Source organism: Gymnogyps californianus, chromosome 1 (genome assembly GCF_018139145.2).
Source record: "Gymnogyps californianus isolate 813 chromosome 1, ASM1813914v2, whole genome shotgun sequence".
In the NCBI taxonomy this organism is placed as follows: domain Eukaryota; kingdom Metazoa; phylum Chordata; class Aves; order Accipitriformes; family Cathartidae; genus Gymnogyps; species Gymnogyps californianus.
This window is the reverse complement of record NC_059471.1, coordinates 178,589,630-178,609,910: the sequence shown is the minus strand read 5'-3', so window position 1 is coordinate 178,609,910 and position 20,281 is coordinate 178,589,630. Positions and strand designations below refer to the sequence as shown.

General features: G+C 41.4%; 1 protein-coding gene across 1 annotated transcript; it reads right to left on the bottom strand.

Moving 5' to 3' along the window:
* Positions 1-4,518: 4,518 nt before the first annotated feature.
* Positions 4,519-20,076, bottom strand: TSPAN8 (tetraspanin 8). The gene is made up of 8 exons (XM_050915167.1): positions 20,017-20,076; positions 15,110-15,172; positions 12,281-12,409; positions 11,566-11,640; positions 11,373-11,480; positions 9,521-9,670; positions 7,336-7,419; positions 4,519-4,741 (listed from the first exon to the last, which is right to left on the bottom strand). Exons 1-8 carry the CDS (start codon positions 20,074-20,076, stop codon positions 4,688-4,690), a joined length of 723 nt encoding a protein of 240 aa, XP_050771124.1. The 3' UTR covers positions 4,519-4,687.
* Between the last annotated feature and the right edge of the window lie 205 nt (positions 20,077-20,281).

Here is a 20,281-nt window from a genome sequence, read left to right as displayed (position 1 = left end):
GGCTTCAATCCTATTTCAGAATTTAAACTGATAAACCTCCATCTTTTAATTTAAAAATAAACCCTGCTGCCTCACTTAATCATGTCTCTAGACATACTTGGGCCAGATCTGCAGTGCCCTGCTGTCCTTCCCAGAGGGAAAGCCAGCAGTTCCAGCTCCTCAGGCTTATTCTCCAGGCATCCCCAGGGGCCGTACAACTAGCAGAGCTGTCTCTTGGGGCTACCAGCTTTGGCCAGTAGTCTCTTTGGCTACCAGCTCTTCTCTGATGAGCCCTAGCTGCAACACCAGCTTCTTAGGGGCCCTGACAGCCAGCCAAATTTGGGGCAGATTTGGCGTTGCATGAGGAACAGGTTGAACTGGCTTTCAATATGACAGCCAGGACACAAAGGTGGATCGGGGCCAAATTCCCCTCACGCTGAGCTGAGTGCAGCAAACCCTTGGATCTTGATAAGCTCAATATCTTTATTCTTTTTTCTTTCAAATTATCCTGTCCTGTTTTGCTTCATTCTTCTTTCATTTTTCGAAATCAGATTTCTTTTTTGTTTGTCTATCTGCCTCTTCATTGTTTTTTGTTTCCAATAACAGACTTATTAACACTCCCTTCATTGTTTATGGCATCCCTGACATTGCTTTACTGACTCATATTTTATGATAAACTATAACTTCTTTCTTTTTCTATTTATGCTGTATTTTTCCCCCAAATGCAATCCCTTCCAAGAACAACAGGTTCCCCCGAAATCCCTTAAATGATGTAACAAATCATTCTTTGGAGATATTTTGGCCCAGGTGCAACGTCTTATCTGTTGCCATTAAATAGTTGTTTGGCTTTGACATGATAAATCACCAGTTTGTGTTAAATAGACTTGGTCTGAAGTTGGGATTCAGCTCCCCTAGCAATGGCAGGGACGCATTGTCTTTCTTCCTATCACTCTTTTCTTATACTATTTCAGATTATAATGATATATGCTTTTTCTCCCTTTGCTATTCCAAAGCACTAAGGTCTTGGCTATGTGTCTTTCCTCTGTATGCTTTATTTTATTGGGTAACATTGAGAGGAACATAACCTTGGATGAGATTATTGTGAAAAAACAAAAACAACCTTCTCCAACACCCCACAAAAGAAAACCCTTATGGTTTTATTGTTCTATCGAGGACTTATTGTCAAATTCCATTTCAGCAATTCCAGACATCATGATTAAAAAGTGGATGTGGGCTCAGAAAAGTGTCCCATTGTTATTTTGAGTCAATTGCTAATTCAGAATGTTCTCTGATAAGAATACCAAGAGGACTCCATGAAGGAGTGGTGCTGGGATCTCTGTTACAGCATCGTGGCTCTGAGAGGGACATTCCTGCACAGCAGATGAATCTCATCCTACCAGCCCAGAGAGTAAGCAGGGCTCATTTCCTAGCAGGCTGGATTATGACTGAGCAAAAAGGTCAATGAATCAATGAATAATCAATGCACCCTCATGGAATATTATACTAATGCTCTTTCCTGACTGACCACTGCTTCTATTGATTTTAACAAGTTTGGTATTGTAGGGTGGGATTCATTCACTCCAACTTCACCTACCTGCAATGCAAATGACTCGTCTAACCTCTTTGGACATCTATTTTAGAATGAGATGGCTCAAATGCTAGGTGTGCTTATTTCTCTTCATTGATTATAAGAGGAGTTCAAACAGGTAGCTCAGATATGGCAGGGGGGGTGGACTAGATGATCTTTAAAGGGCCCTTCCAACCCAAACCATTCCGTGATTCTATGATAGGAATTTCTACTCTACAGAGTTTTGCATGTGGCCAGATGAATCCCATCCAGACAGATTTCTCTTTGGTTTATGCTTGGTATTTTGCTGTTGCCATTGAAAAACAGAGGAGAAAACTTCAGGAGGCTACAGAACATCATTACAAGTAAATAAGTTTTGCAACATCAAAGGCAATGGGTATGTTTTAGAGGCAAACCCACTTCACCAGCAAGTTGGTAATATTCTGAATGACTTCATTGATTCAATCCCATTTAAATAGTCATGGTAGCATATAATCACAGTACTTCAGTTTTATTCCTCAAAGCTTTAGGAAATAAAGACAAATTGCCTAAATAAACAGCGGAACTATTCAACTTAGCTCCAGATGAAACTCTTGTGTCAAAGTTCCTCACTGAAGACAGCAACATTTTGCTGTTGATTTTAATGGCACCACAGTTTTAACAAAAATTCTAATGTATCACACGTCATTATTTTGACGCCAGAGGAGTATATTTTGAAGGCTATATCCAAAAGTAGGCTGTAGACAACCAAAATTTAGATGTATTAACACCTTGCTTTTATACATCTGTCTCCCCCAGAGTAGCATACAGGACCAGACTGGTGTCCAAGCCAGTGTACACTGGGCCAATCTCGTGTCAATGCTTATCACAAATCCATAGCAGTAATACTCAACTTTACAGCTGCCTGAAGCTAACTATTTCTGGCAGCAAAAGTGAGCTGTAATTGCCCCTTCATGTCCATCCATTAGGCAACCACAGCTCTAAGCGCCCTCTCTGTGGAGACCCTCTGGTCCTTTGCTTAAAGAGGAGAACATTCCTTCTCATGGGAAGGAGGAGGAGGAGGAAGAGGAAGATGCAATTCTCTCTGTGTTTTGCCCTTCTACTCCCAATTTTTTCTGTAGTGATAATCCAAGAGTCCAGCTGCCATCCCATGATCTGGGTGATTTAGGCTCAGCTCCCAGGATTTCAAATCACAGGCAAGATATCCGCAGAAAAAACCAGTCTGTGGAGGAGGAGGAACCAGAAGCCAGTGTTTCTCCTTCCAGTGAGTACAGCTGGGTTATGGAGTCATGCTTTTCCTCTGGTCCAACAAAGTTTGAATTCTTCTGGCACGGTTTCTGAGGTTCAGCAGAGGGAAGAGCAAGTGCCAGAACTGTCTGGTAGCTAGATGTCTTTCCTGGGAGACACACGAATTTCTGAAAGCAGCTCTCACTGCTTGGCCTAATGGTCTGAGTACCGGGGAAAGGGTGGGGGATGGGACAGAAACTTTTCCTCTGGATGCGTTTTAAAAGAAAGTGGTTGCTGTAGATGAATTTTACCTGAACCCAATCCTGTCAGTATAAGGCATGGGCAAAGGTCTCTGCTCAAGAAAAGCTTTTAATGTATTTATAAGCAACAGTTGCATGGCTCTGTCAAGATGGGAGCAGTCCGGGTCTGCTTTGAGACAGTCGTGGGCACTCAAGGGGTCTTGAAGTAGAAGAGCATGGTACGTGGTTTTCTCTTAAAAGCAGCTGTCTGGAGGTGAAGATGGGGGCCCAGCAGGACTGGTGAAAACAGCTAGCCCCCAATGTACAGCAGTGAGGCCATCGGCATGCTGTGGAAAACCTCAGCAGATCCCTATGAGCATTGTTGGACATCTTCATACCTTTAAAAAATCTGCTCTCTGATGCCATTTACTTTCTGTCAGGGAGCCACCAGGGCCAGCAGCTCCCTGGGGGCTGCGACCACGCGGTCTCTCCTGGGGTGGCAGGGCAGGTCCTGGCAGCCAGGGCCCGTCCCACCACCCCAGCCAGGAGCAGAGCAGCTGGGGGGCACTGGGGCAGCCCCAGCCCTGGGCATCAGGCACCTCCCTGGGGATGGAGACAGGCTGAGGCCAGGCCAGGACATGGGCCCAGATCGGTGGGACCCCATGGCCAAGCAGGGCAGGGCTGTGGGGAGCTGGAGACTGGCCCTGCTGCGGCATTGCTGGGGCAGGGGTCGACGGCCCCAGGGGGCTGACATGGGGTCCTGGGCCATGGGCGTGGTGGGGGGAGCCCCAGGGGTCTGGGCAGGGACAGTCAGGGCTGTCAGCACCTCAGAACGCCAACACTTGCAAGCACTGGTCAATCCAAAGGCAGGTATGCTTTATATTGCTGCTGCTGCGTTACCAGACGTGCCCTCTGTTGTCCACCCGCTGCTGGGGAGCCCACTGCTTGTCTTAGCCGCTCTGGGTGAAGTCTCACCCACGTGAGTTCTGTGTGCGTCTTGCCTCCACATGGGCTTGGATTTCACCCTTGATGCATATTTGCAAAACATGTGACACTAAATCCAACTCTCGTATGCAATCTAAGCATCATTTGGGCCTGAGAGTGACCATCTCAGCTGCCAGGATACTGATTTAAACGTCCCTGAAGGGAAATGAGGCTTTCCTATTTGGATGAAAGTTAGTCCCTGTGCTTCTCACAAGTAACAAAACCCTGACCATATATACCATATCGAGTGTCAAACTGACCTGCACCACTCGTAATGAAAACACCCTGCCCCGCAAGGAAAGCTGCCTGGGGGCATGTGATTCCCCGAGATCGTTTGCAGCTGTTTACGGTGACTGCTACGGGTGGCATAACACCCATGTGGACACCCTGCATGGTGAACTCGGAATCTCGGCATGACTTAAATGCTGTCTTCAGACAAAATAAATTCCTCAGAAACATAAACAAAGACGTTTATTGCAAATAAAAATTCACATTCACATCATTAAATCTTATGAAGGATAAGGAGGTCATTTCGCAAATTGTGAAGCATCCGTGTGCACAAGGGCTGTCTTTTTCATTAGAACAGCTGCCTGGGACATGCATATATTTATCGAATGTGCCAAGCCAAATATCCTTCTATCGACAAAGGTTTTGATTTGGCTGGTGACATCGTTCTGACACTTCCACAGTTTCATTTTCTCTGGATCTGGCAATAGAGGCTCATAGAAAACCCCAAACCGAGAATCTGGAAAACAAAGACATTTCTGGTATTACTTGGCAGTCCTGGAAATCCCAGGATACAACCGATACACGGTGGGAACATTTTGTTTGCAAAAGTCTTGGATTTACATGCAGGCTAAATCTGCTATGCAGGAGATCTTTTCCAATGTAATTCTTAAAGAACTTGACTCTAGAATATAGCCATTTTAATGAAATCAGTATGTACCACAGGTAAGACTGCAGACATGATGGAATTTGTTTAAAAGATGGATTGCCTCTGTGGACGGGGAACCCTGTAACTCTGGGGGTTTAAAATGCAGTTGTTAGCTGCAATGGAGCAGCAAATACTGAGAAGTTCAGGAAATTTGGACAAAAAATCAATCTTTTATTTTCTAAGAAAGTTGGAGGAACTTTCTGATTTCATTGCATATTCTAAGGGTTGTTTCCCTTTGAAAGCTCTCTTCTTTTCCACTGTCACTCTCTTTTATGTAAACATATGTGTAAGGGTATACATGTATATATGTATACAGGCATACATCTATACACATACCCTACCATTTTGAGTGGCAAATGATCATGCAACAAATACTTTATATTTGTCAGTAATAGATTTGGGACAGAAACACTGAGTCCACTAAAGAAGCTGTTGCTTGAAATATAAAATTCAGCAGGGTCACCTTCTGTAGTGGGAATTACTGGGTGAAATTCCACAGCCTGTGACAGACAGCTGGCGAGATCAGAAGATCAGAAAGCTTCTTTCTGGATTTAAAATTAACCAGTCTGTGAAGGTGTTTCACAAAAATGGAAATTATCCAACTGACATTTATGAAGCCATGAACACCAGGATGCTTCATTTATTTAAGGAAGAGACAGTGGAGAGCATACAGAACACAGGAGTACAGCTAAGACAAGGGGATGGACTCACAGTAGGAATAAGCCGACAGGGCTTCCCTGACATACCATGCCCACATTTTCACTTGCACCCAAGTGAAACTGGGCTCTTCTTCTCAGTATCACTTCCACTAACAGGGTGAGCTGAAACCATTAACAGCCCACAAGTGGCATAATGGAGCAGGCAGAGGGGGGAATGCTTGGGAAGAGCACTTTTCCTTGTCCACTTCTTTTTATCTATCTATCTGGGGTTTTCCAGAGCAGAGAGATGGTTAAGCATGTGGCCTTTGATTTGCAATTACTTGAGAAGTCATAATATGTTAATATCTTTGGAAAGGCTAAATGTTTATCAAGTGTAAATTGCCAGCTGACAACTTGTACCAGCTGAGGCTCATATTTTTTTATTCATGTTGTTTTCAAATCCTTTTATGATTGGGAGAGGCAGCCACCACAGAAAATGCCAACTGGAGAACAGGGAAGAATGATGGCCAATGAACTAAAGGCTACAACTCATGTAACTGCAGTAACTAGAGCAAAGTGACTTATAACTTACCTTCAGGATACAGATGCAATTTTATACTTCTGTTATATTTTTAAAGGCCTTTTAGTGTTGGTGTATTTCACCTATTTTCCCCCCAAAGTCTACATATAGGCAAGAGACCTGACCCCCCACATATAGCACCTTAAATAACATGAAGCCTGTGCCAAGTAAGAAGTTGGTGGCCTGTCCTGTCTCAGTGCTGCAGCTGCGTAACTCTTCCCCACTTACTATTATTTTCCTGGAAATGTATTTTTGAGTCGGGGCTCTTGCCCACTCCTCTACCACGAGGAGCAATCCTCTGCCAATGATGTTAAGAAGTTTTTACTTGGAATAACAGACTGAACGCTGCACAGCAATCTTCGTCATTTCTGCTTTTCCCTCAAACATCCATCGGCGGGGGGCGGGGGAGGAGGGAAACCACAGAGGAATCGTGAAAAGAAAGAAAATGACTGAAGAAAGCAACATGATGAAATCCCCTGTTTCTTTGTCATTTTCTCCTAATTAAAGCCTATCATTCATCAAGTAGCTGACTGGATAACCTCACTGTTCTTCCTCCTCTCTTTGGAGAAGATTTTGCATGTTATTCTTCAGTGTATGATGAAGCAATTAAAATAAAGAGCTCACACACTCTGTTTTTTTTACACACAGGAATATATGGAGCGGCACAGGTGCGCACTCAGGCACATTCACGCACCATCTTGATGGCTAAATTATGCCTCAGAATAATAATTTTATACCATAATTTCTCTGTGATAAGAGTATGCAGTTTAGGAGCTAAGTTTTCTTATGAGATTACTTTTTCCTCAAGCAAAGAAGGGAAAGAAGAGGAAAAGACTGGCTATTCTGCCTCATGTTTTCCTGGGGCTGGGCATCTGCACACCCCTGTGTCCACAGGGCTCGCTGTCAAGGCACAGCCTGGCTCCAGGACTGTCAACTCTTTGCAGAAAAAGTCCCATGTGATACACTTATACAGGCAGCAGGGTGGTCTGATCCCACCTGAAGTTCGCAGCTCGGCAGCCGTATACTGTTTATATGAAATAACAGTAAGATTATAGCTAAGGTGAGAGGTGGTTTTCCCTTGTCTATTAATTGAGCAAGCCAGGTGTTTGAATCCTATTCCCAGTGTATTTCTAAGTAGAACATATTGCTTGTCAGCTACTAAATATTTTAATGGTGTGTACTGGTACCTCAATAACGGCCAGTCCAAAGGCGATCCCCATAATTATGAGCAGATGCTCTTTAAGGTATTCGATAATCACATCTCCACAAGGCTGAAAAATAAGACAAAATGATTAATTGTAGGTAAGCAATATTATCCTAAGGTTATTAGGAATGCATCCTCTAAAATAACAACTCTCACTCTTTCTCTCTTTCTCTTTCTTTCTCTCTGTGTTAAAGAAAGGCTGTTCGAATTTACTGTGGCTTGTTGCTAACAAACACAAAAAACACAGCTATATGTACCTTGTGCTCTGAGAAAGACATCTAGTCTTTGCCTCCCAAATACGAAGATGAATTTAGTAGCTGACCATAAAAGGGTACAATTTCAAACAAACACATACAGTTGTAATGCTTCATGTTTGCATGATTTTCAGTTGACAAGGAAAGAAGCATTTATTCTTACTTTCACTTGATAATCATTTGCTGCTAGGAAAGAGTCAATGCAGCAATGATCAGATCTGAAAGAGAACTTCAGTTTCCCACTAATCTGATCTTTGGATTTGCAGCTTCAAAGCTTGTTATTAGAATCGGGCTCAACTAACAATATTTGGATATAAAACCTAGCTTAAAAATTAATTTTGACAAATGTTTGGTGGTCTTGGGCTGGGGCTGGGAGGAAGAGAGTGATCATATCTGAAGTTCTATGCAGAGCTACACTCCTTTTTAATAAATGCATACATCTGTTCTTATAATGACTACATCTTCTCCAGGCATTGACAATACTGCTTTTGCAAACTGTAGGGAAAGCCAAGTACAGCTTAAATCCATCAAAACTACAGTACTGTTCCAACACTACAACTGCCTTTCCCCCAAATATAGTTGTATTCTTTCACCATATTTCCTCCCTCACAATAAACACATGCGTCTTCTCCTTCTAGTCCTTCTAAAAAAACTCTCATTTAAGCTGACTCAGAACTGCACTGAATTTCAAATCTTTTTTCTTGGATCACAAGAGTTGAATGTCTTTACTAGCATCTAACACCACCATGAAAGCTGTGTGTTCATGTGAGCGATATCTTGCACCTGCAGTAATTTCACTGATGGCTTCTCATGTGTCCTTTGAGGGTTTGCCTGAGGCCAAAAAGACATTACAATGTGGCCAAAACAGCCTCTTTGTATACATCTTATTTCCAGATTGGGTTCTGGCATCCTCTATTTAACCAGACTGTTCCCTTGCTTTAAAACAGTATTTGCTTCTGTGGGACTACACAGGGAGGAAATTAGTGTTCAGGGAGGACCTGGCTAAGGAGCTGCGCATTTAGAGAAGTATACCAGCAGAATGGACATTTGCTAAAATCTGCTTTGTGCTAGGTGCAGATTGGCAAACTTTGTACCACCAGCATTCTGAAAATTAAGTTATTTTGTGCTAGTTTTCCACTTTTTTCATATTTTTCTTTGTATGCATGGACTCCAAATTTCCATATAAGGAGATAGATAAATCTTGAAATTAATTAATTGAGATCTCTGCTGCCCACCTACCAATTTTTGAGTACGCTTTCTTGTTGCCTGTCACCAGACATTTTTGCCTTATTATTATATTAACTGCCACAAGCTTTTCAAAAGGCTGTAGTTGTAGGAAATTACACTTGGAGTATGCTGCCATGAAGCCTACAACATGTAAGGTTTCCTTCCAGCAGATCCTGCAAAATGAGTGTGGGTTTTTTTATTAAAGGACTATAAAGCCCCAAAGGCCTTGCATTTAAAGTGTTCGTTTTTCAATATCCCTTAGCCCTTTGAAAGCCTCTGAGTCAACATGTCTACCACCAGAATGAGCCTGGGTGGGAACATAATCTTCTGAGGGAGGAGTGAGAGCCAAAGGGTAGCTGACGTGCTGCTCTGACCCAGAGGCATACCCTGACCCCAAAGCCGTAATAATTTTCACCCATAGTAACCACGCAGACTGCTGTGGTCCTAAGGGTACTGCACCGCACAGCTAAAATAGAGGCATCCCAGGAAGAGGAAGCAGCAGCGTATTTCATGTATGCACAGTAATTTCATCACAGATGGCACAGGGGCAATTCTGACTAATGAAGTGAAGGCAAAACTTTGCCTTTTTGGAAAGATACAGAACTGCTGTCTATGCCAGTCACCAAAGACAACCTTGGGTTAAAACCTCTTTTTGGAAAGAAGAGCGGAACATTGTATTTTTCTTACCGTTTTATAAACGTATCTGCCTTTATAGAAGGTGCAGAGGTCTGTTGATGGGTTCTTTATGTCACACTCACAGATTTTCTTGCTACCAAAAAGACTGTTAAAATTTTTTCCCCAGTCTGGAGGTCCATTCAGCAAACCGCAGCACTGGTTCTGCAAGAAAGGAGGAAATGGGGAGATGAGGAAAAAAGTGGTTATTTGCAGTTTGAGGAGAGTAGACGAGGGAGCTTAGAGGAACAACGAAGGAGAAATTTTCTTTCATCTTTTCCCATGCAGAGGTTGTCCCAAATTGGTATGTCTCAAACACCCTTTACATTTCCATACCAGTTATAAGAACGTAAGTGCACAAGTTTAAAAAAAAAGAAAAAAAAAAGGAAAAAACACCAGATTTTCAGTATACAGTGCTCAAAAGACATTAACATATTATAAAGCTAGTGACTGCCAGTGCCAGAATGGAACTGGAACATGGAACAATGCTGGGTATAGTATTTCTTGAGAATCAAGTCTTCTTTCTGCAGGTTATACTTGCAGAAGGTAAGTAACAGCCGCAGTAACATCCGCATTTCACATCTTGAAAAGCCAGGCTGAAAATGTAAAAGTCAGGCACATAAAACTCTGAAATCTAGAAAAAGAACCACCTTGAATGATGGTTAGCCCTTTAAATTAGAAATGGACTGAGGAGGCCAGGGCTCCATTTGGGGTTTGTGAAACCTAAACCAGGTGCAGTTTCACTTCATGTTCCACTTTATTCAAGCCACTAAAGCTCAGGGGTGCAGACTTGGGTTTGAGGTCCTCCCTCTTTTAAAAAGCAGCTGGAAATGTTCACATAATTTTGTATAAAAGCAAAGGCCGTGGGACATCATAAAGCAATCCTGGTCTATTTAAAAATTAATACAGTAATTACGGGATTTTTCATTTTGCTCACCCTTCAATAATCTCTCCAGGGAGCTGCTTATTATATCAGAAGAAATAAGCTGGCTCAGAAGCAGAGGACAGGGCTGGAGGTGGAATGGGGAAGGAGAAGTGGAAGTAATATAAGCCACTCAAATATTGTTTCTTGCTTCCTTTTCTTTCACACCAGCAGTGTTTAAATGTATAGGAATTCTTTAAACCTACCTATCAAAGTCATCACCCATTAGGGAATAAAAAAAAATAACAGCAGGCACTCTGTCAATGTATAGACACAAGTACTAGTGGGAGGGGCAGGGGTCTACACCATCAATATCAGTGAGATTCAAGGGTATTCTCTGTGTGATACCCAGGAGCAAGCTGGCACTAAGTGTCCATCTTCTGGGGTCCTGCAGGTGGGGGAAGCCAGGACAGCTATAAGCACAGTGAAAACAAACCTCCCTTTTATCATATTTTCTTCCCCCTTCTTACACAGTAAAGTATGGCATTTAATGACTTCATAGCAATAGGATATTCCAAATGAAATACACTCCTGAAGTTTATCCCCGGGGTAATCTTGCCTTAAGAGTACTAGATAGTTCCTAGCTGGGATACAGTGAAGGAGCAATATCCCTTCAGAAGGGAAAGCTGTAACAAAGGAGCAGGCAGCCTTCTCATGAAAGAACTTCTTAGCTAACTGTCGGTCTCACTTGCATGTTGTGTGTCCTTGCTCCATTGCTCTTATAAACACTATTGCACAAAGAAATCATCACAGAAAGCCCATGTCATGTCAAGAGAGCAGAAGCCCCTTGTGTAGTGTTTTAATTTGCATTTAAGTCAGACCCTTCCCCCTCCCCAGGGAATGAAATTCAAATCTATGGCAGAGTAGCCATAAAATGAAGCACAGACAAATGCTAGACATGGAACAGATAGCAACAACCCCTGCCCTTTGTTACGTTTTAATTACCGTTATCTCAAACTTCTGGAACTTCTCTTGAAACACTTTAGATTCTTCTGTAGAGCTTTGCAATGAATTCACACTTTCCTGGAGAGTCTTGTTAAGGGATGTTTCAATCTGCAAGTCCAAATATTTTATTAGTTTTCAGGGTAGAAACAAAACTCTGGGAAGACATCCATGAAAATGCAGAATAATACTGTACCTGAGATCTGTACACTGCTCCTAAAATACCTCCTGTGACCTGAAGGATCAGGATCAGAAGCAGTCCAATAAAAAACTAGGAAGAAAACAAAAGGGGGAGAAAACTGTAGTACTTTTGACCGAGATGATATAATTTCTTCTAAATGAATGCTAAGCTTTCATGTGCTTGAATAACCATGTAGGTAGAATGAACTGAAGTTCCAGTCAGAGCTGCTCCAGTTATTCCTTCTTTGGCGATGAGAAAAGGGGGTGCTCGAGACAGAGTGTGCTCAGCTGGTGATCAAAACAAGGTGCACACCAGAGCAGTGGCATGATGGGCAGTGTGTAGGTGAGAGGTGTTGGGCATGAGGACAGGGAAGATGTTCTAGGAGGACCAGCAAAGGGAGCAACTGGGAATTTATGAAATTAAATGGGATAGGTAGTGAGGGAGGACTGGTGGAGGGAACTTCCGTGATAGGTGGATGGAAAAAAAGCTAGTGACATGTTTGGGGCTCTCTGGACCCTGTCTTCTTGTTGATGAGACCACTTATCCTTTTTTCTGCACTAGAATTCAGAAGGGGCTCAAGCACAAGGTAAGCAATGAAAACACATGATCATAATCAAGAATTTGATTAAACACAAAGGCCCCCATCCTCATTTGATACTACTTGCAAGGACCTTATCCATCAAATGTAGCTGTGGCCTGGTAAAGGTAGCCAAATATTTTTCTTTCCTACCAACAGCAGCATGCACCGGCTCTCCTTTATGGCACCACAGCACCCCAGAAACCCAAGGACCATAATGATGGAGCCCACGGCTATCAGCAGATCAACCCCTGCAAACAGGCTGCTGTCTATATTCAACTCCTGAAAAAAGAGGGGAAAAAAAATGTTTCAGCTACAAGAAGCTCCTCCCCAAAACATCCCTATCCCCCCAAACAAGAGAATTACTTCATAACTGATAAATATACTAATTAGCAACCATGAAGAAATTCTGATCCATAAATACACAAACCTCTAATGCCCCCTTCTTAAACGTTTTGTTGGGGAGCTCGGTAGAACCTGGCCTTTCACAGTCTTTGTCTCTGCACAAGATGAAAGTCAACTTTACAGAGCAAATAAAGATCTCTTGTCTTTAAAGTGGTTTTCAGTTAGTTTTCACTTGATGAATCTTTGCTTTTTACTGGAAGTAGCAAAATTAATTATTTCAAAATCTTTCCTACATTAACCAAATGTTAAAGAAACAAAACCTCTGTTTGTCATTAGAAGGCCAGGAACATACTCTGTGGCTGTTCCTGAGACAGCACTTCTCAGAGTGATGCTGGATATACTAGAGAAATAGATGCATTTTCCGAAGCAGCTCTCTTTCTTTTTTTTAGGCATGATCTCTAATATTACCCTCAAAGATGAGGACTGTATTTTGATGTGTGGGACATTCAACTAAACAATTCATATACCTCAATATTATTAAATATCAAATTATTCAGTTCCCACAGGACTGACTAAGGCCAAAGGCCAAAATAGAGAAAAATGTTCAACCAATATTTTCCAGTGTGGCTGGTGCCAAGATTAGCAAAAATGTCTGGAAGTTGTCACATTTATCTTCTGATGGAAATTGCAAAGGTATATAGACAAGTATAATTTGAAGAATGTGTTGTTCTTTCCCCTTCCAAGTTGGACTGAACCTCCTGTTATTTATTCTTAGAAAGTTCTATTCATCTACAGCCAAATCCTTATGGTCTGTTCAATTATTACTCAGGCAAAACATACATTGGTTTTGAATGGGAACTTTGCTTGCCTAGAGGCAAAAATGTGAGAAATGCTTTCAATTTTGGTCCCTACTCTTAATTCACAGGTTTGGGGGAGTACTAAGTGTCACTTCAGGAAACCAGTTTGGGACACACTTAAGTATGCTTTTCTGAATAGGAAATCTCTCAAAAAGTAAGAAAGGATAATAGTGGTTATGGTTTTCCAAGCTCCATTGTACTGTCTGAGCCATCATACTAGAGATGGTCAACTAACAAGTATGGCAATTTTAGCTTCTTGTAAAATGTTGATTGAGGAGTGAAAGTTGTCATTCTTCCTCTTCCACAGCAGAGAACGGCAGAGCTCTCCACCATGACCCAATTTACCCCATGGCATAACATCATCATGAACTGAGTTCTGTTGCATCCGTCCTCTACCAGACATGAGACATTTGGGACTGGCTAAGGGCAACAGTGTCATCAGCCAAATGGCAGGGAATACATAAAGTTACCTTCTTATCTCCACCATCTTTTTATTTCCAGATGGGAAAATACTGACCTAAAAACTATTGTTCTTAACTGACAGACTGTGGTAGAGCAGCAGAGGAGTGATCTGAAGATTTGCAACTTAATCTATACCAAAGGCTCAATCTGAAAGCTGAAGAAAATGCTTCCATGTCACACCTGGCCATTTTTTCACTCTATGGCCAGAAAGTCTTTTTGGAAATAGAAGTATGCAAATAAAATTTTCAAATTCAGTTACATTTCTATGGCCCAAATTCACAAGAATAAATATACTGCTTAAATCTTAGAGTCAGATACTTCTTGCTGTTAGTATAACAAAACACCAACATACAAAGATTGCACAGTGCCTTTCAGAGAAGCATCTACAAACTGTGAAATCAGCTTCACTCAAGGGTGGCTGAAAACATGCTGCGAGTCAGAGGCCAGTGCCACTGGGAGCACGCTTGGCAAAAGGTTGGCAGGGCCCACAGGGCCAAAGGGCCTTTGCACCAACAGGACCAGCCTCTGCTGCATGTCTGCAAGATCAAGGGCTCCTCAAAATTGTATTTTCCCTAGCTTCGCAGAAAAGGAAAGGCATAAAGTCTGAAGTAATTTAATAACCCAGATAAAATCCAGGAGGGGAACTCAGGGAGTTTCTTCTCCCTTCCAGGAGGGCTGTTAGGACATTTTGATCCTAAGTAAAGATTTTCGGGCCTCTAAAACTCTTTCTATATAAATATGAGGGAAAAAGGATAAGGTGTTTTTAAGGAGTCACTGAAAATAGAAGGGAAAAATCCTTGCTCCCTTTCAAAGTTGCAATTACTGGGGAAATAAGAATTGTGTTATTGAAGATAGTGAGAAAGGTAAAAATATACCCTACAAACATATGGAAGTAACCCTAGGAATATATGTGACTATACTATTCTAATAGGGAAAGACACTGAAAAGTCTAGGAGCCGCATGGCTCCTCATTATTCTCTCTAACACTGAAATCAATAACAAAACCATCATTAGTTTTCATTAGAGGAGAGAGAGAGACATGTTTTCCAACAGAAATCAGTGTGTATCTGCAAGAACCTACATTAATAACACTAGAAGACTCTTCTTGTAGTCACATGTCTGTGCTTACGTCAATCACTTTATCTGAATACCTGCACCACCTTTTTTAATCTTAAACATCATAAAATGCATTAATCTTTACCCACACAAACCACCTCAACAAAAACATAACCAATTTGTGGAAATGAAGATGGGAAATGAAAGTATATGCAGTAGCTTCCACATTTTACATGGTTCTGGTATGACTGCCTTCATTTACCTGCTGAGCATCTTTGCTAACACGTATCCATATAGAGACTCCCAAAATAATGGAACCACACACCTGCAGGAGAAAATAAAGAATACTTAGAAAGATTAGCAATTTTAGATTAATGTTCAGCATCCAAATTGCACCATATGCTGGCCAAAATTCTGAAATCATTTGTTTGGCAAAGTGAAAGAAACATGAATTGCTGGAGCATAAAATATTGATTCATATCCAGGAAACTTCATAAGGGTAGTTAAATCTTCAGTTATGCACCAAATCCCTGATGTTTCTGCCTCAGAGGACTTCGCATTTCCTTGATGATTTATACATGTGGTTGGGAAGCACACAGAAATTCTGTCAGATGAGAGAGGAATATAAATTGCTATTGTATGTATATAACATGGCTGTAAAGAACGTTGTTTCCTGTATAATGGAAACACATGAGATTTGATAAGGGATGTTTGTATAAATGTTGTTTCTAGAATTATTCAGGACATATCTAGAGACTTATTCTCTATGGTAAAACTATTAGGAAAAGTTCTAAATGAAGTCTTTCTGCTGTTTCTATTGCAACAATATCTGGCCATCTTCAATCCTTAGAATATTCCTCCTATAAGATGCCTATAGTTATTATTTCCATTACATTTTTACAGAAAACAACCCTACTTGGTCATGTAAATGTGAAAGTTAGATCGGGATGACTTGCTTTAAGATGTTGAAGTCAGGGCAGATGAATCCCAGGTCCAGACACATTCCCTAATCACTAGTTGTGCTCCTGTTTCGTTGATTGTTGAGGTACCATTCCACTATGCGCCAGTCACTCTATTCCTAACCTTGTCCATGATGATTCTTACAAAGAATTTTGCTTCATTAAGTGTTGGAGACAGGTAATTAAGAGGCTAATCAGGTGTAAGGATTGAGGACTGAGACGACTGGTAGGAAAGAGAGATCACTGAGGAGCAGAGACTAGTCAGATTTAGAATTATCTTCCTGTATGTCATTAATACTCAAGTCATAAATGGCCCTGAAATGTTGTTATGAGCTTCCCATGAAGACTGGGACAATTCCTAACCTTTTAAAATTAAAAGAGCTATTTTTATATGTTTTAGATAATTTTTCTTAAAAAATACTTTCCGTGCAAAAGGTTTCATAGAATATTCAGCATCAAAGACCATAACGACTTTAGCAGATTATTTAATATGGAACAGAGCCAGCACTCAGACATGAGTACCACACATTTTCCTGCTCTAAGTAAAGCTCCTGTAAGTACATTTTAAACATGAAAAGGAAAGTTGTACAATTGATGACAGCTATATCATGTTATCAAATTTAACTAGAACTCCCCACTGAAACCTTCTGAATCCCACTGAATCTGCCTGGAAACTGATGGTGTCATATGACTCTATATTTGGGCCTTGTTCAGCAGCACTATGTGAGCCATGTGGCTATGCACCAGGCAACATGGGCTTGCTAATGTGAGAATTTCCACTGAAGTAGCTATTGCTACAAATCCAAACAGAATTTGGCCCACTGCCTTATTTGTTACGTAGGACCTCCCATAAAAATACAGCACAGTAGTAGAAGTAAATATAGCTGAATGTACAGGAACTTACCAATCAGATGGGAATGATACAATATTTATTTATTTCCTCCATACAAAAAAGAAACATCATTTATAAATCAAAATTTTTAGTAAGGTGTATATATTTTAATTATAAAAATAGAGTTGGTTTAGGCAGATAAAAAATGCTCCATTTTAGTAAAATCTTAATGTTTTGTTTCTGTTTATTTTCATAATATACAAAGTGTACAAGAACACACAAAGAAAAGTTTTGAAATAACAAATCAAAATGGTCTGTTCCCAAAGAGTCCAAGTCAAACATTTCAAATTTGCTGGAATACTCCGTCCTAATTATTAAGTTTTCTTAAAATAAAGTTTCAACTAAAGAAACTTTCATTTCAGGAAATTTCATTTTTAATGAACCAGTGTTTTCCAATGGAATAAAAGGAGCTTCTTTGAAAAGGTTCTCACTCATTTTCCCAAAACTAGGTGGCTATTGTAGTTTTGCCTCAACCCTTGACCAAGAATCAGTGACCTTGTCACGGCCTCATAAACTGACCAGGAACAGGACTGTTGTCCCTCAAATTCAATTGGTCCTTCTCTTCTCGAGCCCTTCAGTCTTGGTGTGATGAAGAAATACAGGCTAGTTGAATTAAAATCACCTCAGATGAACCTGCCGTGACTCTGGACCAGCAGTATATTGAGACTCTCCACTTCTCAGACACGGGAATATCAATCCTATGGGGAATTCCCTCCACTGGCACACACTTTTTAAGCAACCAGTTTAAGGGTATCAGGAGGAGCTTTCTACAAGGTTGCTCCTTCTCAAGAAAACATTTGACTGGAATGCTTCCTTGAGATACTTGAAATGAACAGTGCTAGGAAGGTCCTACAGACAACGCAGTCTATGTCTCAGCATACCTGCTAAGTTTGGGTCGCTACTTTCAGGGATCGAGATGTTCAGATGTAAGGTATGGGGAAGGGGCCACTTTGGTTGTAGATGGGACTACAAGTCTGGTATCAACAGCTGATCAAAGATTGCTCTATCACTAATCGGGTTGCCTCAAACTAGGATCAGACATCAATATTTAGTGCAAAAAAAAGGTAATTCTACAATTTTGCATGACGTGGAGTAGCAGAAGCTGACAGAATGAGGGCAGCAGGTGAGACTGGATATCCTGCAGACTCTGAAGGAGGGAAAGAGGAAAAATCTAACCTATGTGTCAGGTTTAATGCACAAAACTGACTTAAGGATTAACTTAAGGACTGTTAAAAGCTCCATATAGGCACCCAGCTCCAAAGCACAGGTCTTCAAAAGCCCATGGCCAGCTTGCTTTCACCAAGCTGGGAGGATGCAAAACTCTATGGACACACTGGAGCCCAGCATGGGGCTCATGGGGCTGTAGATTCCCATGGGGCACACGTCATGTAGTGAAGCCAGAGCCACTTTGCAGAGCTAGCTTAGACTATTCTAGGGCTTACACACTTAGTGCTGTGCTGCAAGAGCGGCTTAGAAAAAGCCATCAGAAGGCTGGAAAGCCCATTCCCAAGTCCCCTAGGAGGGTACACTCCCAGAGAGATTGCAAAAGGCTTAAAATGAAAGGACGCCAGGCAAATATGCAGCCGTTGCTTTTATCTAGTTAAGGTTAAAGTCGCCTTCATTTCCCACTATCAGTCTAATTTTCCACTTGCCAACTGCCTTGTGCACCAGGGAGAGCAGCTGTGGGACCAGTGGTTGTAAAGACATCACTGTTCCCTCTACTTTAATACAGCAATTTAATGATTTCCAGGAATTAGAGACAGGAATGTGAATCAAAGAATTCAGCTTCGTTGCACTCCATCGGCCCATATTCCTGTTTGCACCACGTCTGTTCTTACCTATCTTGGTCATGCTAAACCCTTTCCGTTAAAATAAGTAACTATAACTGCATTCTTGTCCTCCTCTGTTCCATCCAGGCAGTCACATGCACAGCAAATGCTCTCAGCATATTCTTCCCCAGAATAGCGTACGGATTTTCCTACCTTTGGCATAAAGATAGGTTTGGGAAGTTTGTTCCACGCCTGCTTGTTTCCTGAGCTTTCAACACTCCCCCAGGATCGCATCCTGTGTTTTTTCCTAGGAAACCCATGCTGTCACTGGAGGCTTAGGCATGGGGCATTATTCACATCTTCATTCCAGAAGTAGTTTGGAGCTTTTCTAATGCTAGTCTGAGACATTTGCCTATGTTTTAGCTTACAGTAAATACAGATGAATGTGAACAGGAAAAACTTCCTGAGGGGCAGGAATTCCAAGTCAGAAACTTATGGACTTTTTAAAGTACCGTTGCAGAAAAACTTCAACACAGATGTCAAATACCTTCAATTTGCCTTGATGGACGTGGAGGAAGAAGAGGGGGGAGGCAGGCCAAACCATCACTGACCTGTTAGGAATTTCTTTGTGAGGTCCAGAAGCAATCAGAGAATTTTGCTAATTCTTCTCATTTTGGCTAGCCACAAGTTTTCCAAGGCTACTGTTTGTGGTCCCTTTTGAATGGTATCACCTTTTCACTTGAAAAAAATCCCTTGAGGCAAAGCTCATAATGTGGCTAGTAGTTCCGCTTCTGATTTCAGTGAACCTCTGGTGAACCTGAGAAATCTCTGTTGGGAAAACTAACAGTGAGGTTGAACCATGAGAGAAATGTTCTTTAACTCAAACCTTTCCAGAGCTTCCAGGACCTGAAATTCTTGCAAACCAGCTGAGATGTGATAAATAGACAAATACGGTTCAAACGACACTCAGAAACCTGCCTGCTGCCCTGTGCTGTATCTGCCTTGATACAGCTATTGGCAGTACTGCCAGCCCACACCATTTTACAAGCATTTACTGTCCACCATCAGAAACTAATTATGACACTGAACGTAAAGCAAAGAACCACAAAGAAGGATATGAAAACCATTTATCAATTAGGCGGCTAAAAATAAAAGTGAATTTTCCGTATCTTCTGTTGCAACTACATTTTCAGGATTATGCCATTTGGATGCAAGCAGCAGACAATAAAAGCAAGAGAACGATGCATTGTAAGTGGAGAGTCTGTTATCTTCTGACTGAAATGACTGATATCCTTTGACATGAGGGGCATGATATGGGCAGGGAGACAGACTCATGGCTGGTCTACTTTTGAATGCGGAGGGAAAGCTATTTTGAAGGAAAAAGACAAAGGGAAGGGCAAAAGTTAAACATATTCTCCCCTCCCTGATTTAGAATTGTACTCTGGTTCCACTTATGCTCTATTTTCTTTACAATTCCTTCAACTGCAGCGTTCAGACAATATTGAACACATTTCATGCATCACTAATAACAATTTAAACACCAACTTACCCAAAATAAGAAGTTGAAGACGAACATGGAGTATTTCATGCAGCCGCTTACACCCGCCATTTTCAACAAGCTGAGACAAAAACGAGCACTGCAGAAGAAGCTTTCCTACGAGTTTGACCTTGATATAAAAGTGGTTCCTGCGTCTTCAGAAAACTTCTCAAACCACATCAAATACACCGTGCTCTGCTACTGAAAGCAAAAATTGTGACCAAGGTATCAACAATTCTTTAAATAGTTCCTATACCACGGGTAAATATTAACCAGA

Coding starts and splice junctions, on each gene's coding strand:
- TSPAN8 (XM_050915167.1), bottom strand. CDS start 20,076: ATGGCGGGTGTAAGCGGCTGCATGAAATACTCCATGTTCGTCTTCAAC. Junction 11,641..12,280: donor GCCGGTGCATGCTGCTGTTG/GTAGGAAAGAAA, acceptor TTTTCTTCCTAG/TTTTTTATTGGACTGCTTCT. Junction 11,481..11,565: donor GAGCAGTGTACAGATCTCAG/GTACAGTATTAT, acceptor TTGGACTTGCAG/ATTGAAACATCCCTTAACAA.